Source organism: Staurois parvus, unplaced genomic scaffold, assembly GCF_062004578.1.
Source record: "Staurois parvus isolate SC_StPar_1 unplaced genomic scaffold, SC_StPar_1.0 ptg000463l, whole genome shotgun sequence".
NCBI classification, from domain to species: Eukaryota; Metazoa; Chordata; class Amphibia; order Anura; family Ranidae; genus Staurois; species Staurois parvus.
This window is the reverse complement of record NW_028318259.1, coordinates 1,908,248-1,935,621: the sequence shown is the minus strand read 5'-3', so window position 1 is coordinate 1,935,621 and position 27,374 is coordinate 1,908,248. Positions and strand designations below refer to the sequence as shown.

The 27,374-nt window shown below is 44.9% G+C and overlaps 1 protein-coding gene across 1 annotated transcript in view; it reads left to right on the top strand.

Moving 5' to 3' along the window:
• DNAH2 (dynein axonemal heavy chain 2) overlaps positions 1-27,374 on the top strand; it is a 426,940-nt gene that overhangs the window by 358,880 nt on the left and 40,686 nt on the right. The window contains exons 72-77 of the mRNA XM_089688974.1: positions 6,090-6,223; positions 10,495-10,639; positions 14,069-14,268; positions 14,504-14,630; positions 18,499-18,685; positions 20,749-20,897. Coding sequence (XP_089545100.1) covers positions 6,090-6,223; positions 10,495-10,639; positions 14,069-14,268; positions 14,504-14,630; positions 18,499-18,685; positions 20,749-20,897 — 942 coding nt within the window. The remainder of the gene's footprint in view (positions 1-6,089; positions 6,224-10,494; positions 10,640-14,068; positions 14,269-14,503; positions 14,631-18,498; positions 18,686-20,748; positions 20,898-27,374) is intronic.

The following is a 27,374-nucleotide window of genomic DNA, read 5'->3' as shown; positions in this document are numbered from 1 at the left end:
GTGGACGTGGTATACTTGGACAGAGGGGTGGCTGTGGACGTGGTATACTTGGACAGAAGGGTGGCGGTGGACGTGGTATACTTGGACAGAGGGGTGGCTGTGGACATGGTATTCTTGGACAGAGGAGTGGCAGTGGACGTGGTATACTTGGACAGAGGGGTGGCGGTGGACAGGCTATATTTGATCAGAGGGGTGGCGGCGGACGTGGTATACTTGAACAGAGGGGTGGCAGTGGACGTGGTATACTTGGACAGAGGGGTGGCTGTGGACGTGGTATACTTGGACAGAAGGGTGGCGGTGGACGTGGTATACTTGGACAGAGGGGTGGCTGTGGACGTGGTATACTTGGACAGAGGGGTGGCGGTGGACGTGGTATACTTGGACAGAGGGGTGGCGGTAGACGTGGTATACTTGGACAGAGGGATGGCGATGGACTTGGTATACTTGGACAGAGGAGTGGCAGTGGACGTGGTATACTTGGACAGAGGGGTGGCGGTGGACGGGCTATATTTGGTCAGAGGGGTGGCGGTGGACGTGGTATACTTGAACAGAGGGGTGGCAGTGGACGTGGTATACTTGGACAGAGGGGTGGCTGTGGACGTGGTATACTTGGACAGAAGGGTGGCGGTGGACGTGGTATACTTGGACAGAGGGGTGGCTGTGGACATGGTATTCTTGGACAGAGGAGTGGCAGTGGACGTGGTATACTTGGACAGAGGGGTGGCGGTGGACAGGCTATATTTGATCAGAGGGGTGGCGGCGGACGTGGTATACTTGAACAGAGGGGTGGCAGTGGACGTGGTATACTTGGACAGAGGGGTGGCTGTGGACGTGGTATACTTGGACAGAAGGGTGGCGGTGGACGTGGTATACTTGGACAGAGGGGTGGCTGTGGACGTGGTATACTTGGACAGAGGGGTGGCGGTGGACGTGGTATACTTGGACAGAGGGGTGGCGGTAGACGTGGTATACTTGGACAGAGGGATGGCGATGGACTTGGTATACTTGGACAGAGGGGTGGCTGTGGACAAGGTATACTTGGACACAGGGGTGGCGGTGGACGTGGTATACTTGGACAGAGGGGTGGCGGTGGACGTGGTATACTTGGACAGAGGGGTGGCTGTGAACGTGGTATACTTGGACAGAGGGGTGGCTGTGGACGTGGTATACTTGGACAGAGGGTGGCTGTGAACGTGGTATACTTGAACAGAGGGGTGGATGTGGTATTCTTGGACAGAGGAGTGGCAGTGGACGTGGTATACTTGGACAGAGGGGTGGCGGTGGACGGGCTATATTTGGACAGAGGAGTGGCGGTGGACGTGGTATACTTGAACAGAGGGGTGGCAGTGGACGTAGTATACTTGGAAAGAGGGGTGGCTGTGGACATGGTATACTTGGACAGAGGGGTGGCTGTGGACATGCTATACTTGGACAGAGGGGTGGCGGTGGAAGTGGTATACTTGGACAGAGGGGTGGCGGTGGAAGTGGTATATTTGGACAGAGGGGTGGCGGTGGATGTGGTATACTTGGACAGAGGGGTGGCGGTGGACGTGGTATACTTGGACAGAGGGGTGGCGGTGGACGTGGTATACTTGGACAGAGGGGTGGCGGTGGACGTGGTATACTTGGACAGAGGGGTGGCGGTGGACGTGTATACTTGGACAGAGGGGTGGCGGTGGACGTGGTATACTTGGACAGAGGGGTGGTGGTGGACGTGGTATACTTGGACAGAGGGGTGGCGGTGGACGTGGTATACTTGGACAGAGGGGTGGTGGTGGATGTGGTATACTTGGACAGAGGGGTGGCGGTGGACGGGCTATATTTGGACAGAGGGGTGGCGGTGGACGTGGTACACTTGAACAGAGGGGTGGCGGTGGACGTGGTATACTTGGACAGAGGGATGGCGGTGGACGTGGTATACTTGGACAGAGGGGTGGCTGTGGACGTGCTATACTTGGACAGAGGTGTGGCGGTGGACGTGGTACACTTGAACAGAGGGGTGGCGGTGGACGTGGTACACTTGAACAGAGGGGTGGCGGTGGACGTGGTATACTTGAACAGAGGGGTGGCGGTGGACGTGGTATACTTGGACAGAGGGGTGGCTGTGGACGTGCTATACTTGGACAGAGGTGTGGCGGTGGACGTGGTATACTTGGACAGAGGGGTGGTGGTGGATGTGGTATACTTGGACAGAGGGGTGGCGGTTGACGTGGTATACTTGGACAGAGGGGTGGCGGTGGACGTCGTATACTTGGACAGAGGGGTGGCGGTGGACGTGGTATACTTGGACAGAGGGGTGGCTGTGGACGTGGTATACTTGGACAGAGGGGTGGATGTGGTATTCTTGGACAGAGGAGTGGCAGTGGACGTGGTATACTTGGACAGAGGGGTGGCTGTGGACGTGCTATACTTGGACAGAGGTGTGGCGGTGGACGTGGTATACTTGGACAGAGGGGTGGTGGTGGACGTGGTATACTTGGACAGAGGGAGGCGGTGGACGTGGTATACTTGGACAGAGGGGTGGGGGTGGACGTGGTATACTTGGATTTTTGCAGAAGTGTTTGACACAGTTCCCCCACACACGGCTAATGTGTAAGGTAAAGTCTACAGGCTGGAAAAATCCGTATGTAAATAGATAAAAAAAACTGGCTAAAAGATCATATTCAAAGAGTAGTGATTAATGATTCATACTCTGAATGGTCTCGGGTTGTCAGTGTTGTACCCCAAGGTTCAGTGTTGTCAGTGTTGTACCCCAAGGTTCAGTGTTGTCAGTGTTGTACCCCAAGGTTCAGTGTTGGGACTCTTACTTTTTAATATATTTATAAACAATGTAGGGTCTGGGATTATAAATCCCATTTCAGTCTTTGCAGATGACACCAAGCTGTGCCGGGGAATAACGTCCTTACAGGATGTCTCCAACTTTCAAGCCGACCTCAATGCTCTGTGTAATTGGGGGACTATGGGGCCAATGAGGTTTAATGTTGATAAATGTAAGGTTCTGCACTTGGAGGCTAAGAATATGCATGCATCATACATACTAGGGGGGGGTACAACTGGGGGGGTCAGTGGTGGAGAAGGATCTGGGAGTTCAAGTAGATCACAAGCTTAATAATGGCAGCAATGCCAAGCTGCGGTTTCTAAAGCGAGCAAAATCCTCTCTTGTATTAAAAGAGGTATAGACTCCAGAGAGAGAGATAGCATATTACCCCGGGTACAAATCATTAGTAAGACCTCATCTGGAATATGCAGGTCAGTTTTGGGCACCAATTCACAAAAGAACATTGGGGAACTGGAGAAAGTACAGAGAAGGGCAACCAAACTGATAAAAGGCATGGAGGAGCTCAGCTATAAGGAAAGATTAGAGGAACTGAAATTATTCTCTCTTGAGAAGAGGAGATTAAGGGGGGATATGATCACCATGTATAATACATAAGGGGGGATATGATCACCATGTATAATACATAAGGGGGGATATGATCTCCATGTATAATACATAAGGGGGGATATGATCTCCATGTATAATACATAAGGGGGGATATGATCTCCATGTATAATACATAAGGGGGGATATGATCTCCATGTATAATACATAAGGGGGGATATGATCTCCATGTATAATACATAAGGGGGATATGATCTCCATGTATAATACATAAGGGGGGATATGATCTCCACGTATAATACATAAGGGGGATATGATCTCCATGTATAATACATAAGGGGGATATGATCTACATGTATAATACATAAGGGGGGATATGATCTACATGTATAATACATAAGGGGGGATATGTAGCACATATATATGTATGTAAGATAGCACATTTCTAAGTTTGAATTTCTGTTCAGTGGATAGTGATATTTTATGATCTCCATGTATAATGCATAAGGGGGGATATGATCTCCATGTATAATACATAAGGGGGGATATGATCTCCATGTATAATACATAAGAGGGGATATGATCTCCATGTATAATACATAAGGGGGATATGATCTCCATGTATAATACATAAGGGGGGATATGATCTCCATGTATAATACATAAGGGGGATATGATCACCATGTATAATACATAAGGGGGGTATGATCTCCATGTATAATACATAAGGAGGGATATGATCTCCATGTATAAATACATAAGGGGGGATATGATCATCATGTATAATACATAAGGGGGGATATGATCCATGTATAATACATAAGGGGGGATATGATCACCATGTATAATACATAAGGGGGGATATGATCACCATGTATAATACATAAGGGGGGATATGATCTCCATGTATAATACATAAGGGGGGGATATGACCTCCACCTATAATACATAAGGGGGATGTGATCACCATGTATAATACATAAGGGGGGATATGATCTCCATGTATAATACATAAGGGGGGATATGATCTCCATGTATAATACATAAGGGGGGATATGATCTCCATGTATAATACATAAGGGGGATATGATCTCCATGTATAATACATAAGGGGGGGAATATGATCTCCATGTATAATATATAATGGGGGGGATATGATCACCATGTATAATACATAAGGGGGGATATGATCTCTATGTATAATACATAAGGGGGGATATGATCTCCATGTATAATACATAAGGGGGGATATGATCTCCATGTATAATACATAAGGGGGGGATATGATCTCCATGTATAATACATAAGGGGGGGATATGATCTTCATGTATAATACATAAGGGGGGGATATGATCTCCATGTATAATTCATAAGGGGGGATATGATCTCCATGTATTATACATAAGGGGGATATGATCTCCATGTATAATACATAAGGGGGGATATGATCTCCATGTATTATACATAAGGGGGATATGATCTCCATGTATAATACATAAGGGGGGATATGATCTCCATGTATAATACATAAGGGGGGATATGATCTCCATGTATAATACATAAGGGGGATATGATCTCCATGTATAATACATAAGGGGGATATGATCACCATGTATAATACATAAGGGGGGGATATGATCTCCAAGTATAATACATAAGGGGGATATGATCACCATGTATAATACATAAGGGGGGATATGATCTCCATGTATAATACATAAGGGGGGATATGATCTCCATGTATAATACATAAGGGGGGACATGATCTCCATGTATAATACATAAGGGGGGATATGATCTCCATGTATAATACATAAGGGGGGATATGATCTCCATGTATAATACATAAGGGGGATATGATCACCATGCATAATACATAAGGGGGGATATGATTTCCATGTATAAATACATTAGTGATTCATATAGTGAACTCAATGTTATTCACCCTGAGGTCATCACAGAGGACAAGGGGGCACTCTTTATGTCTGGAGAAAAAGCGATTTAATCTCCAAATACGGAAACGTTTCTTCACAGTAAGAGCAATGAGAATGTGGAATAGATTCTTACAAGAGTTGGTTCTGGCCAGCTCAGTGAATTACTTTAAAAAAAGACCTGGATTCTTTCTTGGATACACAGAATATAACTGGATACTAACACTTGTTGGTAAAGTTGATCCGGTTGGCTCGTGGGGGATCAGGAGTTTTTCCCTTTGCTGGAGTAAATTGGATCATGCTTTATTGGGTCTTTTTGCCTTCCTCTGGATCAACTGCGTGTATATAGAATTGTGTATATAGGATTGTATTTTTTTTTTCTTTTTCCCTTTTATTGGTTGAACTAGATGGACTTATGTCTTTTTTTTCAACCAGACTAATTATGTAAGGTACTGATGTTGGATGAGAAGACCTGGCTCACAGTTGGCCTTGCAATTCATCCCAAGGATGTTCAGTCAGGTTGAGGTCAGGGATCTGTGTAGGACACTCCAGGTCCTCTACACCATACTTGTCAAACCATGTCTATATACACAGGGCATATACACAGGGCTTTGTACATAGGAGCACAGTCATGTTGGAACAGAAAAGGGTTTTTACCAAACCACATGGTTGCAAAAGCACACTTGTCCAAAATGTGTTTGTATGTTGGATTCACCGCCATATTATAAACCTGCTTCCCATGCAGCCATTCAGGATATTTTTCTGTATCAATGCAGGGTCTAGAAGATCAGCTCTTGGGCAGCGTGGTGAAAAAGGAACGCCCGGAACTCGAGGAACAGAAACAGTCATTGGTCCTGAACATTGCTGCTGGGAAACGCAAACTGCAAGAACTAGAGGATGAGATTCTCAGGTAGGGATGTGCATGGATGTCTCTGGATGCAATTATCTCATCACATTCAGTCCCGATGTTCAGATAATCAGCATTTCTTATTGGTCCTCTTACCTTATGTCTTCTGCAATGTCAGGCAGACAAACACTGAGGCAGTCACATCAGTCACTACACCAGAGAACCCTCTAATGTCCCACCGTTGTCACACACTATTATATATGTACATTTATATACCTCTGACATATTATGCAGTGCTGTACAGAGATCACTGAGGAAGTCACACTAGTGTTTGCCAGAGGAGCTTACATTCTATTGTCTCACCACACTCACACACTATTATTATTATTATACATTTATATAGCTCTGACATATAACACAGTGCTGCACATAGAACAATGAGCCAGTCACATCAGTCTCTGCACCAGAGGAGCTTACACTTTAATGTCCCCCCACAGTCACACACTATTATTATTTTTATACATTTGTATACCTCTGACGTATACCAGAGTGCTGTACAGAGAACAATGAGCCAGTCACATCAGTCTCTGCACCAGAGGAGCTTACACTTTAATGTCCCCCCACAGTCACACACTATTATTATTTTTATACATTTGTATACCTCTGACGTATACCAGAGTGCTGTACAGAGAACAATGAGCCAGTCACATCCGTCTCTGCACCAGAGGAGCTTACACTTTAATGTCCCCCCACAGTCACACACTATTATTATTTTTATACATTTGTATACCTCTGACGTATACCAGATTGTTGTACAGAGACCAATGAGCCAGTCACATCAGTCTCTGCACCAGAGGAGTTTACACCCTGAGGGGCACCTGACGTTTTTGTAGTTTATGGTCACGGAAGGTCACTCGCTTGGCATGGGTGCCATTCAGGAATTGCCTTGCATTTTTCTCAGTGAATGCAAAGCGTTCTCTGATTGGATGAGGTGGAGATTCTGACATCACCATCCCACTTCTCCACCTTGCCCAATCAGAGATTACCTTGCATTCATTGAGAAAAATGCAAGGCGTTCTCTGAATGGAATGAAGTAGAGCAGCCACAAGATCTGGAAGACGGTGAGGATCATCACAGTAGCAGAGGCTACTAGAGTGATTCTCAGCTTCCACAGGTATTGACCAGATATGTCTTATAAAATTACATTGATCCAACCTGGAACTCAGCTTTAAGCTCTAAGAAATGTTCTAAGCCCTGATGAAGGGGGAGTGGTTTTGCCCCGAGACACGTTTCATGTTTTTTATGTGATCATACTATGAAGCTTTAAAGCAGTTTGGACTTTTTTCACTTTTTTTTGGCTTTCGTATTGTATTTTGGTGTTTTGAGTCACATTCTTGGTACCCACTTGGGAGAGTCTTGCCAGAGAGATTATGTTCTCCTCACTATTTTGGATGAATGAGTGTTGATGTCCTAGTGCCTCTTGGATATGTCTTTTGCGCCAGAGGAGCTTACACCCTAATGGCCCCATTACAGTTACACGCTGTTATTATTATACATTTATATAGCTCTGACGTATACCACAATGATGTACACAGAACACTGAGCCAGTCACATCAGTCTCTGCCCAGGGGAGCTTACACTTTAATGCCCCCACAGTCATACACTATTATTATTATACATTTAAAAACTTGTGTGGAAGCCAACTAAACTCTACAATGTCTAGGATGTGTATCTACTTGATGCTAAAAAAATAAGTGAATGACTTGATGACTGATTTAGGGGAAATGTTGAGGATTCTCATGCATAGAAAGGCACAGCTCCCCGATCCAAGTAGGATAATGCAGATCTAAATGACTTGCAGAAAGGTTTTCCCTGGACACGTGTTTCATTCTTTTCTCCTTGTAATTGTCCTCCTATGTGTTAACGTAGACAGACAGACAGACACAATGAATACTTCAAAAACCCGTACAAGGTAGATAATAAATTCTCTTTGATAATTGATAATTGATCAGCCCCACTTTGCTTTATTTAATTTTTCAAAAAATATGGATACAGCTAGAGTCAGGATGAAAAAACGAAAGGAATGTTCCCTGCAATAGAAGAGGCGTTATGCTCTGGTGGCCCATGTCTCCTGCTTTCCCTTGTGTTCGAATCTTTGGCATTGAACACACTTGGGAGCGTCAGATGTCCCCTGATATGCACTGGTTCATTCCTCCAACCTCTTTGTCAGCAAGGAGTAGGAAGGAACCACGGCACGTGGTGGGGGACACAGGCTAAAAATTCTCGAAGTGTGAAATGCTAAATGATGAAGTGTGATGGAACTAGAAGACACAGGCTGCCAGAGAGGTGAGTATAGTACTTCTTCTATTGTAGGTCATCTTCTTTTAGACTCCATTCACACCTGAGGTTTTGAAGTACATTTTCTGAAGTACTCCAACATTCAACATCAAGATTCTTATATATTCAAGGCTGGCCGTTCATACCTGAGCGTCATGTTGCTTGATGCTTGTCGTTCAAAAAAGTACATCAGCTTCTTAGAGGGACAGTCACACATTTTTGTCCTTGTAGACAGGGGCGGACTGACCATTTGGAAACTCGGGCACTGCCCGAGGGCCTGGGGTCAGTAGGGGGCCCCATGAGATGCTCCTGGTACCTTTTTCATAGGCTTTTTTGAATTTGGGCAAGGACACGGGCCCCATGATCCCCTATTGCCCGGGGGCCCCATGAGTTGTCAGTCTGCCCCTGCTTGTAGACATCACTGGTAGTGCCTGTAAAATGCCTGCAAATGTGCATAATAAGTATTTTTACGCCTCTCCTTCTCCTAGCAACTAGTTTTTCATTGGATAAACCAAAAACCCTCAAGCCAGAAACTGCCTAAAAACACATGTTCAAGCACACATAAAAAATGAACCAAAAAAGCTCATGCTCAAGTGTAACTGGGATATTTTGAGGATCAAGATACAATAGGAATACCACACCAAATGGTGAAAGCGTCCACATCACTTTAGTGGTTCAAAGTATGATCACATAACATAATCAACGCGTTTTAGAGGTCCAAGCACTCCCTTTCATCTTAGAAACATTAGAATCTAAAAATATCTATCTTGCTTAATCATGGAAGATCCATGAGCAGATGTACAGTAGTGGCAGCAGCTGGCATAAGGCCTGAGTCCACTTGGAGGGGAATTCCAAGTATTTTTTGTTTGCCTTTGGTATACCTGCACTGATCCAGCTTGGACCAGATTAAGTATACATATGCCATACTTCACCAATCCCTGTGGAGGTGGAGAATCACTGTAGTAGGCGCCACTGTCTTCTGAGTCCCGTGCTGAGCAGTGCCCTACTGCATAATAAACACAAGAAGTCACTTGGAAGGAGAAAACTCAATCGCCATACACCAAGACCCAAATGTAGTATAAAAGAAAGTGGCTTCAGCCCAGCTCTGTCCAAACCATGCATCTCACGTATTTTTCCCAAGCCCCAGGGCTTAGTCAGGTCTTCATGACTAAGCCCCAAGAGTGGGCTGAAATACATCGGGGGAGTGACTTGGATGGAGCCAGTCAATCCACTTGCATGTATACTACATTTGGGTCGTGGTGTGTGGCAATTGGGTTTTTACCTTTCTTTGACTATATGCATTGAGGAACCGTGAGGGGCACCTGAAGTTTTTGTAGTTTATGGTCACAGGAGGTCACTCGCTTGGCATGGGTGCCATTCAGGGATTGCCTTGTATTTTTCTCAGTGAATGCAAAGCGTTCTCTGATTGGATGAGGTGGAGATTTTGACATCACCATCACACTTCTCCACCTTGCCCAATCAGAGAATACCTTGCATTAATTGAGAAAATGCAAGGCGTTCTCTGAATGGAATGAAGTAGAGCAGCCACAAGATCTGGAAGACGGTGAGGATCACCATATTAGCAGAGGCTACTAGAGTGATTCTTAGCTTCCACAGATATTGACCTGATATATAAAATGACATTGATCCAAGCTGGAACTCAGCTATAAGCTCTGGGAAATGTTCTAAGCCCTGATGAAGGGGGAGTGGTTTTGCCCCGAGACACGTTTAATGTTCTTTATGTGATCATACTATGAACCATTAAAGCAGTTTGCACTTCTTTCACTTTTTTTGGCGTTCCTATTGTATTTTGATGTTTTGAGTCACATTCTTGGTACCCACTTGGGAGAGTCTTGCCAGAGAGATTATGTTCTCCTCACTATTTTGGATGAATGAGTGTTGATGTCCTAGTGCCTCTTGGATATGTCTTTTTTAGAGGATAGATTTATGGGTCAGGTCCTCTAATCTTTATTCTGATGGGTGTGATCATCTCACAGGCTGCTGAATGAGGCAACGGGATCTCTTCTGGATGATGTTCAACTAGCAAACACTCTGCAGACCTCGAAAGTGACTGCGAATGAAGTGAGCGAGCAGTTAGAGAGCAGTGAGGAAACTGAAGAGAAGATCGATTTAGCCAGAGAGGTAAGAGGTGACCACTATCCAAGACCACTAGCTGAGTTTTCACAGCTGCTACCTAGGGATTGCTAGAGAGAAGAGACTAGAGAGAAGGATGAAAAAAAGAACACAGGTATTATTAGATGAAGAGCAAAAGACATGGCATGGATCATTTTAAAATCTAATTTTTAAAGATACTTTTTAGATGGGAGATTCACCCTCTCTGTTTGTCCTGGTGATCACTGATGAGTAATGATAGATGGGAAATCTTGCTATGGGGACACTTGTTTCAGTGACAACCAGGGGCGGACTGACCATTTGGAAACTCGGGCACTGCCCGAGGGTCCAGGGTCAGTAGGGGGCCCCATGAGATGCCCCTGGTACCTTTTTCATAGGCTTTTTTGAGTTTGGGCAAGGACACAGGGGCCCCATGATCCCCTATTGCCCGGGGGCCCCATGAGTTGTCAGTCCGCCCCTGGTGACAACTGTGTAAAGCTATCCATACATTAATCTATTTTTTAGTTAAAACAGCAGGTTGGCCAACTGCTCTACCAGCCTGCCTATTTTTGGATCGAAATTCTGCCAGTCCCTGCTGAATCAGCTGAATTTTGACCTATGTATGACCAGTCTAAGAGTGAACTTGTGTGTCTACAGTTGGCGTATTGGTAGAGCGCTGGACCCAATGGTAGAAAAGATAGAGCTTGCAGGATCTCCTCTTTATTGCTACCTCCATCAGACTTCATCAGCTTAAGGTCCCAATTTTAGAGGTGGTTCTCCGTCTACCAGGTTATCCTTGGAGTAGGAAATAAAGTAGGTGTTGTACTCACAAATGACAATAAAGTCAAAGCACATCATAAAACAACAGCTTGGTCAACACTGCGCTGAGTAACAGTCCGCAATAGGGAGTGTAGATATCCAATAGTCTGACGCGTTTCGAGGACTTGCCTCTTCCTCAGAGCCACTGAGGAAGAGGCAAGTCCTCAAAACGCGTCAGACTATTGGATGTCTACACTCCCTATTTATGACATGCCTTGACTTTATTGTCGTTTGTGAGTACAACACCTACTTTATTTCTTATTAAACATTTTTTATGGTAATGCCCTAGGCCTGTGCGCCCTCTGTTTGTTCTTTCCTCATTTAGTATATTTCGATTTCCACAATCTATTGAAGGCAGCAAGGTGTGCATGTTCCAGGACATTCTTAATGTGGTTGTAGCCTGCATCGAGTCCATCCCCAAGCGCAGGAGCATTTGTGTTTTCTGGTTCTTTGTTATCCTTGGAGTAGTCTGAAGAGTGTAGGAAAGATGAAAGTGCCACAGATCTAACACGAGCCCAGTAAATCTTAATTACATACGACAAGAAGCCAGAACGAAAGCTAACACATTTAGGACTAGGTAATAAAATGACAAGAAATGTGAAAATTGAGATAGTTTATTATATTATATGTAGAACACTTTAAAATATGCCTTTTTAGATTTTGGTTTCTTTGGAGGAATTGGAGTGTTCAGTTTCAGTTTAAGGGGTTATCCTAAAGGATGGCTTAAGTTAAAGAGGAGATTCTCTGGAAAGAAAAAAAGGCAAATTCTGTAGCTGCTGACTTTTATTAAAAGGACACTTACCTGTCCAAGGATTCAGCACCATCCTCACTCTGTTGTAAACTGTCCTTCAGGTTCCTGGCATCAGCATTCTAAATGTGGGCAGTCAGCTATGCAGCTTTCAGCTTCACATATACAAGCCACGCAGTCCTTTGTGAATGGTCCCGCAGTCTTCTGGGACCAGTGATGTGTCCCAGAAGACTGTGGGGAGGGAAGGAGAGAGGAGGCGATCAGAAGGGAAGTGGGAGCGGGTACCTGTCAAAACTAGTTACCTGCTCCTCCCCCCCAAAAAATAATGCGCCAAATGTAAAAGAGATGGGGGGAAGAGTACTTAAAACGGAACTCCCCATTTTGGATGGAGTTCCGCTTTAACATTTCAGTCTAAGGCTATGTTCCATGAAGGAACAGTTAAAGAAGAAAACGAATTTACTAGGCCAGTGGTCGGCAAGCCGCGGCTCGCGAGCCACATGCGGCTCTTTACACGCTTTAATGCGGCTCTTGTGTGCCGGGCGCCTGCTCCCCTCCCTCCTCTCTGGCGGCAGGGACTCTGCAGCGTGATCCAAAAAAAAAACAGCCAGGGCAGCGCGCTCAAATGCAATGATTGGCCAGTCTCGCTGCCACTCACATCCTGATAGCCAGTGATTGGCTGTCAGGATGTGTGTAGGCGGGGCAGCGTGACGAACGTGAGAGGAGCTAGGCTCCTCTCACAGTCCGCCCTGAAGACCGGAACGGCGCGGGAACACGGCGAGAGGAACGCACGGAGCAAAGGTAAGTGAATTGACACAGGGGGGACTTGGCTTACTACTTGCTACTTACTTACTACTACTATATGAGGGATGAATTAATATGGGGGATGAATTACTATAGGGGGGATGAATTACTATATGGGGGATGAATTACTATAGGGGGGATGAATTACTATATGGGGGATGAATTACTATAGGGGGGATGAATTACTATATGGGGGATGAATTACTATAGGGGGGATGAATTACTATGGGGGATGAATTACTATGGGGGATGAATTAATATGGGGGATGAATTACTATGGGGGATGAATTACTATATGGGGGATGAATTACTATGGGGGATGAATTACTATATGGGGGATGAATTACTATGGGGGATGAATTACTATGGGGGATGAATTACTATGGGGGATGAATTACTATATGGGGGATGAATTACTATATGGGGGATGAATTACTATGGGGGATGAATTACTATATGGGGGAAGAAAAAGACAAAATAGTGAAATAACACAATCTGTTTTATAGATCTGAATCTATAGATACAGATCACAAACATTAGCTTGCCAGTCCTTAGATGAGGTGGCTGCAGTAGTTTTCATTTTTCAGGCTTTTATTTTTAACTGGTGATCCATCCAGTAACACAGTTCCTGTCCTAAGGTGGAAGCGCCCACTCACTGTACTGTGTTTGTGAAGGACGAATGTTGGTAATTTGTTTGCACTTATTGAACAGATTAAACAAAACACTTTCAATGGTATATTTAAGAGACCAAAGGGGATCAATGGAGTTACTTGTCAGGGTTTGCATACTCTTTAATACATGACAGATAATTTTTGGGGAAAAGATTTTGGAAAGTTGCTTAGAATTTTTATTCTAAGCTCATGTCCACCTCCTAGGTACCCCTCTAACCCATCAGGGCACATACATGAATACATGTATCCCAGCTGAAAACATCTCATGTATGATCACTGTAGGGGTTATAGTTTCCTGTGTTGCTCCTGTAATGGAACCATGCTGCCTGTTAGAAGTGCTGTATTGTGCAAGCTACTGCATCATCCACTGACCCACCCTCACCATCTCATCATCCAGTTATGTCCGTCATTTCATCCTAGGCGTACCGTCCTTGTGCCCAGCGGGCTTCACTTCTCTTCTTTGTCCTGAATGACCTCGGGAGGATTGACCCCATGTACCAGTTCTCTTTGGACTCCTATATTGATCTTTTCCACCTGAGTATTGACAAGAGCAAACGCAGCTCCAACCTGGACGAAAGAATCATCAACCTCAATGAGTACCACACATACGCTGTCTACAGGTGAGATGTTATGGTGGGGAGTGCCGTAAACCCAGGACCAAAATTATTCCATGGTATAGTTATAGGGAACTTTTATTCAATGCTAGGAACAATAAGAAAGACATATTGCTAGTGGAGTCCACAAGGCATTTGAGCAACCATTGCATGACCCAACCAACCCAGTAGTATGTGCTATAGACCATTTATTATTTATTAGGAAGCGTTGTATTAATAATGTCTTTCCTCATCTTGCCAGGTACACATGCCGGGCTCTCTTTGAAAAGCACAAGCTCCTGTTCAGTTTCCAGATGTGCGCCAAGATCCTGGAGGTGGCAGGAAAGCTCAATATGGACGAGTATAACTTTTTCCTGCGTGGAGGAGTGGTGAGTATCCCAGAGGCACCATTTGTAATGCAGTGACAACTCACCAGTGCTACAATCAGTAGAAAGTAACACAAAAAACAGCGCAAAAATTAAATAAATAAAAATAATCACAAATAAATAAATGTCTGTGCAAAAATATACCCTCTATAAATAAATCCCTCTATAAATATCTCCCTCTACAAATCTGCCTTCCTCACTTACACCTCCTCCCTCCACGCCGCCAAGCAGGCCTACTTTGTTAACCTAATCAACACCCTCTCCTCCTGCCCTCGCCGACTCTTCTCCACCTTCAACTCCCTGCTCTCTCCCCCCCCTCCTCCACTCAGTACCTCACTCACCGAGATTGCCACCCATTTCCGTAACAAGATTGATGCTATCCGCAAGGACATTGTCGACTCGCAATCTACCTTCCCACCTAGCCTCCCCACCCCCGTCACCCCTTCTTCTCCCCCCTCCTCTGCCCTCACAACCGCACTGCCCTCCACCTCTCCCGAGGCCCCGCCCACCGTAACCCCCCCTGCACTGCACTCCCTCAGCCCTGTCACTACTGAGGAAATCGTCAAGGTCCTCTCAGAAGCCCGCCTCACTACCTGCCCCCTGGACCCTATCCCCTCTCAACTCCTCCGGTCACCCCCCTCTTCCCTCATCCGCTCCCTCACCCACATCTTCAATCTCTCCCTCTCTACTGGCGCATTCCGCTCCCCCCTAAAGCACGCACATATCACCCCCATCCTCAAAAAGCCCTCCCTGGATCCCGCAGACCCCAACAACCTCAGACCCATCTCCCTGCTGCCACTCACCTCCAAGCTCCTTGAGCGCATAGTCTACGATCGCCTAAGCGCCCACCTTATTGACAATAACCTCCTTGACCCACTACACTCCGGCTTCCGTCCCCTACACTCCACTGAAACTGCCCTCCTCAAAATCACTAATGACCTACTAAACGCCAAAGCCAAAGGCGACTACTCTGTCCTCCTTCTCCTGGACCTCTCTGCGGCCTTCGACACAGTCGACCACCCCCTCCTCCTTAATAAACTACTCTCCCTTGGCATCAGAGATACCGCTCTCTCCTGGTTCTCATCTTACCTATCCCGACGCTCCTTCAGCGTCACCTACAATGGCGCCACCTCCCCCTCCCTCCCCCTCTCTGTTGGGGTCCCCCAAGGCTCTGTCCTTGGACCCCTTCTCTTCTCCATCTACACCTCCTCCCTGGGCACACTCATACACTCCCATGGCTTCAATTATCACCTCTACGCGGACGACACCCAAATCTACCTCTCCACCCCTCTCCTCACCCCCACTATCTCCGCCCGCATCACTCACCTCCTAAACGACATCTCAGACTGGATGTCGCTCCATTTCCTCAAGCTTAACCTCTCCAAAACCGAACTCCTCGTCTTTCCCCCTGCCCACACCCCCCCCCCCCCAGCCTATCCATCACCACCACCAACACCACTATCACTCCCGCCACGCAAGCCAAAGTCCTTGGCATCATTCTTGACTCGAACCTCTCCTTCCTCCCTCATGTCAAATCACTTGCAAACACCTGCAGGCTCCATCTCCGCAATATTGCCAAGATACGTTCCTTCCTCACCCCAGACACCACCAAACTTCTTGTACACTCCCTCATCATCTCACGCCTTGACTACTGCAACTCTCTTCTCACTGGCCTACCCAAGTGCAGGCTCTCCCCCCTCCAGACCATCCTGAACTCAGCGGCCAGACTCATCCACCTCACCACCCGCTCCACCTCTGCCACCCCCCTCTGCCTCTCCCTCCACTGGCTCCCGATTGTCCAACGCATCAAATTTAAACTTCTAATCCTGACCTACAAAGCCGTTCATAACACTGCCCCTGACTACCTCACCAACCTGATCCCCAAGTACCACCCTACCCGTACCCTTCGCTCCTCACAGGACCTCCTTCTATCCTGCTCCCTGGTCTCCTCCTCCCATGCACGACTGCAGGACTTCTCCAGGTCCTCCCCTATCCTCTGGAACTCACTGCCCCAATCCATCCGACTGTCGCCTTCCCTCCCCACATTCAGGCGCTCCCTCAAAACCCATCTTTTCAGGGAAGCCTACCCCACCCTCACCTAACAGCCTTTCTCCCTCATTCCTCCCACCACTTCATCCCCCTCAGCCACTTCATTCCCCTCAGCCACTTCCTATTGTTCCACTACCCCCTCCCTCCTAGATTGTAAGCTTGAAAGAGTAGGGCCCTCTTACCCCTCGTACGCTGTCTGTCTTTGTAGTACTGTGCTATGTATTGTCCCCCCTATTGTACAGCGCTGAGCAAACCCTTTGGCGCTATATAAACTCGATGTAATAATAATAATAATATATATAATATTTCAAACATAAGTCCTTATTTTCCCAATATTATTTTCAAAACAATGTTCCAAAATGTGCTTCCACCTAATCACCACGTGAAAAATAATATTGACCGCACTCACCAGATGGAGGTGAGTAATAAGCCTCATAGGATATAAGGGATCCTATAGCCCCTCAGGAGGAACTCAAATCGCCTTCACCCTGCTTAGATACAGCAATCGACTCCACTCTACTTCTCCATGGAATCCTCAATAATGTGCAAGGAAAGAAAGGCTACATAGTGTAATACTGCCACTCAATACCATATAAATCCATAGAATAAGGACAAATTGACGCACTTCCGGTCTGCCGTCTTCTTGGCCTACGTCACTTCCGGTATTTGGAACGCACGCCGACTTTTGCGGTTCAAGCAGCCATTTTTGAGGTGGAAAGCTGGTCATCCTCTACAGTGATTCTTAAAGCGTGAGATCCCTGTATTTACAATTTGGAAACTTGTTCCTTTGAAGCCTTTGAGGCTATTAAACAAGGCCTGTTATTTTATTGAAACATGTGAGTGTCCTTATTCTATGGATTTATATGGTATTGAGTGGCAGGATTACACTATGTAGCCTTTCTTTCCTTGCACACTATTGAGGATTCCATGGAGAAGTAGAGTGGAGTCGATTGCTGTATCTAAGCAGGGTGAAGGCGATTTGAGTTCCTCCTGAGGGGCTATAGGATCCCTTATATCCTATGAGGCTTATTACTCACCTCCATCTGGTGAGTGCGGTCAATATTATTTTTCACGTGGTGATTAGGTGGAAGCACATTTTGGAACATTGTTTTGAAAATCCTTTTGGGAAAATAAGGACTTACGGTATGTTTGAAATATTATATATATATTTTTGCACGGACATTTATTTATTTGTGATTATTTTTATTTATTTAATTTTTGCGCTGTTTTTTGTGTTATTTATTATTGGTGGTTTTCACTGGTGCACAGCTGCATAATTGTATAGTTTCTTTGATTGGCGCTGGGATTTTTTTAGTTTGTTAATCAGTAGAAAGTGCTAGTCACAGTTTCTGTCTGCATGAAGGCAAAGCTACAGATTCACTCATTCCGATAATAAGGAAGTATCTTGTGCAAACAGGAGATGAGACATGTGCCATTCAGAGAATACCTTGCTTTCTTCTCAGTGTTGAATATTGATTGGACGATGTAGAAAAGTTGGGCAGTGATGTCACGTTCTCCACCTCATTCAGTCAGAGAACTCTGTATCCATTGAGAACTAGGCAAGATGCTCACTGCCTTGCCCGGTCCTGCATACCAATCTTCTGGGTCCGAGTTGTCTCCAGTGATAAGATCCCAAGTGTTACCTTAGATTGTACACCCCTTGAGGGTTAGGGACTGATGTGAATGTACAATATATATGTGTAAAGTGCTGCGTAAATTGACAGCGCTATATAAGTACCTGAAATAAATAAATAAATAAGTGTGACAACACCATAGGGATTTAATGTTTATAGAAGACTGATGGTATGTATTTCAATCACAGGTGCTGGATCGAGAAGAACAAATGGATAATCCGTGCCCAGGTTGGCTGTCTGATGCCAACTGGGACAACATAACAGAACTTGACAAACTGACCAACTTCCACGGCATCATGAACTCTTTTGAGCAGTACCCACGTGACTGGAATCAGTGGTATACAAGCGCCGAGCCTGAAAGTGCTTGCCTTCCAGGTACGGCAATGGGTGCTGCACTGAGCCCATGTTACTTGTACCCATTACAGTGCCGCTGTTTATTAATATAAAACTGCAACTAATATAAATATAGGCAACCTCATAAGGAGAATATGGGAATTGTTTTGGAAAAGCTGATAAAGAACAGCACTGTGAAAAACAATTTCCATTTTTTTGAAACTTTAGTTTGTTCTGGAAATTGACACTATTATTGTTTCCTGTCATCACCTTGTTGATTGAAACATACAACCCTAAAATGTAGTTGTTCTTTCCCACTCAGTAACAGCGTGTGCCATCTTTAGCTGCAGTTGCTGCTCTTTGCATAATTGCTTTAGCTTGGCAGCATTGGTAAGTTTTTTCTTTTTTTGGGTGAACAGCTCTTTTTAGGAAAGGCATAAACAGTCAATCATCAATCACTAGCACTGATACATAGGAAAAAGGGTGGGGATTAGGCTACAAACCCCTCTACGTGTATTTCCTACTAACATTGTAATCCCCGTCCCCACAACACTACCACTCCCGCCCACTGCCTACACTTGACACACGCTCTTTCTAGGCAGTCACATTATTGCCTCGCCTCTAAATATGCAGGATCCACTCACTGGCGCTTTATTAACCACTTCAAGTCCAGACACTTTCACCCCCCTCCTGTCCAGGCCAATTTTCAGCTTTCAGCACTATCATACTTTGAATGACAATTGCGCGGTCATGCAACACTGTACCCATATGAATTTTTTAGCATTTTTTTGAGACAGATAAAGCTTTATGTTGGTGGTATTTACTCACCACTGGGATTTTTTTTTTTTTGCTATGCAAATGAAAAAGTCTAAAAATTAAAAAAAAAGTGTTTTCCTTATAAAATTTTGCAAATAAATAATATTTCATCATAATTCTTGGCCAAAATGTATTCTGTTATCTTTTTAGTAAAAAAAAAAATAACCCAAATTAGTTTATAACCAAAAATTATAATTTTTAAACTTTGTTTTTACATTTTCATTTTATTTTTTTATATTAGTATTTATTTATTTATTTAACTTTTTTACATACTGTCACCCTACCAAGTGCAGTGTCACCATGGTGACACCGTACTACTTGTGGGGGTGATGAAGATATTTTTTTTTTTTTTTTACACTGATTGCTTTTACACCCATAAAGGCTGTAAAAGCAATCATTTCTCCTTCTCTCTGGCTGCATTCCTGCAGCCATTGAGAAATACTGTGTGAGCTGTGATTGGTCACAGCTTGTCACATGGTACAGGGCTGTTGTGAATAGCCCTGTACCATATGACCTCTGTGATCATTCACAGATTTCACACGTAGTAATCAATGATGTCAGAAGTGACATCTAGCTTACTACTCTGCATGTGATCACTGATTGGTCAATCAGTGATCACATGATCAGAACCTCGCAGAGAGGTCCCATACGACGATCGGTGTTCCACTGTGTCCGGAGGACACAGCGGGCACCGGATCGAGGTACTGTGCGCTTCCAGGGAGCACGCACAAGCAGGGGGCGGGGAGGTCGTTTATAAACAGCCACCCGACCCTGCACTGCCACCGTCTGGCCGTTTATATGCAACGGCCGGACCTGAGGTGGTTAATACTCTTTTTTGAGTTACTGCCCAGACCACGTAACTCAAATGTAAGGGATGCTGTGATCCCAGGGCACAGAATCATCAGGACAGGGGTGCCAGATGCAGGACTGTCCCAGCAAAACCAGGACTATTGCATCTATGTTTATACCCATAAGTACGGGTTAGCTAACTTTTCTTTACTGGTTGAACGGAGCTGCAGGCCGGAGAAGGGATTACGTGTAGCTGGTGGACAGGCATTAAAATGAACCTGTTGTTTGTCCCTGCATGACCAAAGCACAGGTTCATTTTAATATGACACAAAAATAAAACTCTGCTATTACAAACAAAGAACTCTGCTACAACACTCTTCCCATATGTACAGTGGCCAGTTTAGGTCTGACTTATTACAGTGGATTTGGGATACAACCTTGCTTACTTTTTCTAACTGCCGTGTCATCAGCAGTTGGTCAAACTTCTGTTTGTTTTGCAGGGGAATGGGAAAACGCCTGCAGTGAGGTGCAGAGGATGCTGATTGTCCGCTCGCTGCGCCAGGATAGGGTGGCTTTCTGCGTCACTGCCTTTATCATCAACAACCTAGGATTGAAATTCACAGAGCCACCAGTGCTGGACATGAGAGCGGTGAGCAGGGGGATGGCTTAGAGTTTTTTGGAAAAATGTAATATAACACTCAATATTGCTTTCTCAAAGTAAAAAATGGACGGTGGGGGGTACAGGCCCTCTGCTGGGGGTTCTGGTTTTTCCACCTTTGCTTGATAATACCACAATAGCCTGTTGTGTACATTCCTCTGCTTGCTGGAAACCTAGAGTTCAGGACAACCTCATTAGAGTACCTCTTTTCTCATGGATTAGAGTACCTCTGTTCTAATACATTAGAGTATCACTGTTCTGTTTCATTACAGAACCTCTATTCTCGATGATTAGAATACCTTTGTTCTCAATTATTAGAGTACCTCTGTTTTCATTGTTTAGAGTACTTCTGTTCTCATTCATTAGATTACCTCTGTTTCCATTCATTAGCTTACCTCTGTTCTCATTCCTTAGATTACCACTGTTCCCATTCATTAACTACCTCTGTTCTCATTCATTAGATTACCTCTGTTCCCATTCATTGTATTACCTCTGTTCTCATTCCTTAGATTACCTCTGTTCCCATTCATTAACTACCTCTGTTCTCATTCAGTAGATTACCTCTCTTTCCATTCATTAGATTACCTCTGTTCTCATTCCTTAGATTACCTCTGTTCTTATTCATTAGAATACTTCTGTTCCTATTCATTAGATTACCTCTGTTCTCATTCTTTAGATTACCTCTGTTTCCATTCATTAGATTACCTCTGTTCTCGTTCATTAGATTACCTCTGTTCTCATTCATTAGATTACCTCTGTTCTCATTCATTAGATTACCTCTGTTCTCATTCATTAGATCACTTCTGTTTCCATTCATTAGTTTACCTCTGTTCTCGTTCATTAGATTACCTCTGTTCCCATTCATTGTATTACCTCTGTTCTCATTCCTTAGATTACCTCTGTTCCCATTCATTAACTACCTCTGTTCTCATTCAGTAGATTACCTCTCTTTCCATTCATTAGATTACCTCTGTTCTCATTCCTTAGATTACCTCTGTTCTTATTCATTAGAATACTTCTGTTCCTATTCATTAGATTACCTCTGTTCTCATTCTTTAGATTACCTCTGTTTCCATTCATTAGATTACCTCTGTTCTCGTTCATTAGATTACCTCTGTTCTCATTCATTAGATGACCTCTGTTCTCATTCATTAGATTACCTCTGTTCTCATTCATTAGATTACCTCTGTTCTCATTCATTAGATTACCTCTGTTCTCATTCATTAGATCACTTCTGTTTCCATTCATTAGTTTACCTCTGTTCTCGTTCATTAGATTACCTCTGTTTCCATTCATTAGATTACCTCTGTTCTCATTCATTAGATTACCTCTTATTTCCAATCATTAGATTACCTCTGTTTCCATTCATTAATTACCTCTGTTCTCATTTCCTTAGATTACCCCTGTTCTTATTGATTAAAGTACCTCTATTTTCATTGATTAGACTACCTTTGAGAGAGATTTACTAAAACTGGTGCACTCAGAATCTCATGCAGCTGCTCACGGTTGCCAGTCATATTCTAACTTCAGCTTGTTCATTTAACCTTTGACAATAAAAACTGGAATCTGATTAGTTTCTATGCAGAGCTGCACCAGATTTTGCACCCCAGTTTTAGTAAATCCCCCCTCTGTTTTTAAACATAAAGTGGGCTGTGCTTGGTCCATGTAGTGCAAAGCACATGTTTCACTTATATGCTGCCCCCAGGGATCTTTAGATGCTAACTGTGAAAGCTGAACAAAACAAATTAGACATATGCCATGGTACACTTGTTAAAGTAGTTGTAATAGCTAAAAAAAAAATAAAAAACATATTATACTTACTTGTTCTGTGCAGTGTTGCACAGAGCGGCACTGATACTGCTCTTCTGGGGTCCCCCCCTGGCACTCTAAGCTCCTCCTCTTCTGCATGCGCCACCATAACAAGTTGCTTTCTATGGGGCACACGTGCAGACTCGCTCCCAAGCTGGGCTGCTTACATCTATAGACAGTATGGACGTCTCAGGGATATGTGTACACTGTTGTGAGCATTATGAGGGATTCTCACCATTGCTGCTGGACTTTTGTATTTATTTTGTGTTATTGAGAATGTAAAGGGAGGAGCTGGAACACACAAAAAAAGTGTACAGAGACACCCAAAACTCCCAGGTGGAAAGGAACAGAGTTGGGAATTATGGCACATAGATCCAACTGTTGGAGTATCCAAGGTATATAAGAAGCCAAGAGCTGACATATATTCTTAGAGGCAGACTTTTTAAGGACACCAGGCATGGCACTGCTCAATTTGAAACCAGACGAACTCTGCAAACGCCAAGTTAGACTCACAACCCCCAAACAAATAAAAGCCAGAGCATGGCTAACGCACACCCTGTCCCTGGAGGCTATGAAACCCAAGATTATTATTATACAGGATTTATATAGCACCAACAGATTACGAAGCGCTTTACAATATAAAGGGGACAATACAGTTACAATACAGTTCAATACAGAAGAAATTGGAGGGTCTTGCTCATGAAGCTCACAATCTAAAGGGAGGAGGAGGTGGTACAAAAGGTAATAGATGCTGGGGATGATCTGATGGAGGTGACTCAAGTACAGTTCTTAGGTGGTGGTGGAGTAGGCTTCCCTGAATAAATGAGTTTTCAAGGATCGTCTAAAGGCGGACAGAGTAGGAGCTAACTGAACATACTGAGGCAGGGAGTTCCAGAGGATTGGAGAAGTTCTGAAGAAGTCCTGGCGGCGAGTGTGGGAGGAGGTAGCAAGGGAACTGGAGAGCAGGAGGTCTTAGGAGGAGTGGAGAGGATGGTTTGGGCTATATCTGTAGATGAGGTTGGTGATGTAGCTGGGGGTGATGTTGTGGATGGCCTTGTATGTTGTGGTTAGTATTTTGAATTTTATACATTGGGTTTAGAGGAAGCCAGTGAAGAGAATGGCAGAGAGGGGCAGCAGTCACGGATTGGTTAGTGAGGTGCATTAGTCTAGTAGCAGCATTCAAAATAGACTGAAGGGGGGATAGCCTTTGTAAGGGTAGGCCAGTGAGGAGGGAGTTGCAGTAGTCAAGGTGGGAAATAACCAGTGAGTGAATAAGCTGTTTTGTGGTGTCGTTAGTCAGGAAAGGATGACTTCTGAAAGTGTTGTGGAGGTTGAGGCGGCAGGATTTAGCCAATGATTGGCTGTGGGGGTTGAAGGAGAGGTCAGAGTCTAGGATTACACCTTGCACCCTGGCATGTGTGGAGGGCCAATGGTTGTGCCGTTGATCTCAATGATAAAGTCATGGGGAGTGGTTCGAGGACTAGGAAATATTACAAGCTATGTTTTAGAAAGATTGAGGAAGTGATGGGACATCCATATGGATATGTCGCTCAGTACATTTGTGATACGTAAGGATATTGAGGGGTGAGTTGAGGAGTTGAGAGATAGATCTGGGTGTCATCAGCATAGAGGTGGTATTGGAAGCCATGGGAGGTTATCAACTAGGTCAGGGAAGAGGTATAGAGAGAGAAGAGGAGGAGTCCAAGGACAGAGCCTTGGGCTACCCCAACAGAAAGAGGAAGAGGAGGGGAGGAGATGGTATTGTATGTGACACTAACGCCCATGCAAATCGTATGCCAAGTCGCACCCTACTGTCCGCAATTACAGTGGTCAAATCAATGCGGTTCCGACTTGGTCGGAGCTGCACCAATTTCTACATTGCACCACTTTTCGTGCGATTTGCATAGACATCTGTGTCAGATGTCTTGGAAATCGCACCTGAAATAGGCATGTCCCCCGACTTTGAAATCATGCGACTTCACTATAAGTCGGGCTTGATGTTACCGGGGTGTAAAGGTGCGCTGAGACACCAGGAAAGAGCTAAGGAGGCCAAGGGAGTGGAGTTTGTTGAGGAGGAGTGAGTGGTCAGCTGTGTCAAAGGCAGCAGAAAGGTCTAAGAGTATCAGTTTTTTTTTTTTAATGGTTGAACTGGATGAACTTTTGTCTTTTTTCAGCCAGACTAACTATGTAACTATGTACTGGCCATTGGTTTTAGCAGTTAGTAGGTCATTGGTGAGTTTAAATAGGGCAGTTTCAGTGGAATGTTGTGTGCGGAAGCCAGACTGTAAGGGATCGAGAAGGTTGTTGTCAATGAGGTAGCAACTAATACGTTTGTGGACAAGGCATTAAAGAAGCTTGGAGGCAAACAGGAGTAGGGAGATGGACCTTGAGTTATTTAAACAGGTGGGGTCCAGTGAGAGTTTTCTAAGTATGGGGGTGACCAGTACATGTTTGAGCGGGGAAAGAAAGGTGCAGGAAGATAAGGAGAGGTTGAAGATGTGGGTTAGAGAGTTTAGGATGGAGCAGGAAGATGGATGCAGTAATTGTGAGGGGACAGGGTCCAGGGGACAGGTGGTGAAATGGGCAGCGGAAAGGAGCTTGGCAACTTCCTCAGTGGTAACAGAGTTGAAGGAGGAGAGTGTTGAGTGTGGTGTTGGACTTGGTGTGTTGGTGAGGAAAGCTGGACACTGGCTATCTTATCACGAGTTGTGTCAATTTTGTTTTTGAAATGATTGGCAATCAACTGGGCGGTAAGTAGGTTGGTGGCTGGAGGCAGTGGGGGGCGAAGTAAGGAATTAAGGGTAGAAAAGAGATGACGAGGTTTGGAAGAGAAGGTTTTGATGAGAGTGGTGTAGTAGGCTTGTTTAGCAGTGTGGAGGCAGAAGTTGTATTGGAGAAGGGCAGATTTGTAGAGGGTAAAGTCTTGCAGGGATTTAGTTTTATGCCATGCTCTCTCAAGAGCACAGCTGCGTCTCTTGAGACTTCTGGTGTCGTCTGTTTGCAGGGTTCTAGCAGGCAAGACCTGGTTCTGCATGTAGAGAAAGAAGTGAGTGTGTTCAGGGTGGATGACAGCGTGTTGTTGTAGGAAGAAGTGGCCAGGTCTGAGCAGGACAGGGGTGCGATTTTATCATAAAGGCAGTCAGTAGCAAGATGGGAAGGGTTGTGATGGCAAAGGTTCCTGCGGGTAACCATTTGCGGGTTGGAGGCATGGGAAGTAGGAAACAGGGAGATTGTGAAACTGATAAGGTTGTGATCAGAGAGAAGAAAGGGGATGTTGGAGAGGTTGTAGGGAGTGCAGAGGTGGGGGGATATGAGGTCGAGGGTGTTGCCATTGGAGTGAGTGGTGGTTTGTTGAGTTGTTGAGAAGTGGCTGAGGCGTTACCATTGATTGGAATTTGAACACCACCAAGGATTATGGCGGGTACTTCAGAGGAGAGAAAGTAGGGTAGCTATGTGAAGAAATCATCCAAAAAGCATGACACAGGGCCAGGAGGCCGGTAAACGACTTCAAACCTCAGACAAACTGGAGAGAAAACAAGACGAATGCAGTGCACTTCAATAGAACAGGGGGAAAGAGAGGGAGGTGTAGGAATAACCTGGAAGGTGCATTGTGGGGAGAGAAGTCCAACTCCTCCTCCTTTTCATCTGTTGGGACTGGGTGAGTGAGTCCAGAGAAGGCCACCATGGGAGAGGGCAGCCCAGTCTCAGATTCCTGGAGCCAGGTTTCAGTAATAGCAAGTTAGAGACTTGGCGGTCATTCCAGAGGGCACACATAAGGGGGGGACTGTTGTGTGGAAGCCAGGGGATTGAGATAAGAGAGTGATGGTTTTGGCTGCTGCCAGGGAAAGTAGACTGCCAGTTCTGTAGGTTAGAGTGAGCTGGTGGAAGGCCATTCTGTGGAGCGATATCCCCAGAAGTTAGGAGTAGTAGGATGGTGAGGGCGGTAAGGTGTGAGCAGGATTTATATAATGGCAGATGTTGCAGTGAATTAGAAGTGGTGACACTGTGTGGACTCAGAAAGAACAGGAGGTGATATGTGCAGTAATAATGACAGGGCAAAAGTGAGGGAGATATGTATAGGTTGTGGGGTAGAGAGGGGGGGGTAAAGAAATGAGAGTTTGAGGAGCATTATTGAAAATAATGAGATTAGTATGAGCATGTAGGAGGGTAAGAAGAGAAGAAGGAGGCTGAGGGAGAGAGAACAGATAAAAAGGAACTTCCAGACAACTTGGCATGGAGCACTACTGGTTGTACTTGTTGAAAAAGTACCTAGGTTAAAGTGCTGTGTTGAAAGTGCCAGGAACTTAGCAAAGAAATGGCATTTTGCACAAGAAGTGGCAAGCCTGACCTCGCAAGCCGTCCTAACAGTTGAACTAAATTTACACTGGCATGGGATAGGGGAAGGTTAATTGTTCAATTAACAGCTCATAAAACAGATAAGTGGAGGTTTTCTACCCTAAACCGACTGCAAAGCAGGACGGGGACACCAAGATAAGGATAGGTGCTCTTGGTCAAAGCGCCATGGAAAGTGAGTGTAACTCAATACAACAATAGTCTTAGCACGGTTAATGTGGATTCAGCCATGCAAAGAATCCCAGTGTTTCAGAGAAGAGTGGAGTCAGTTACTAATGGTTACAGCGATGCAGGTGTAGATTGCAG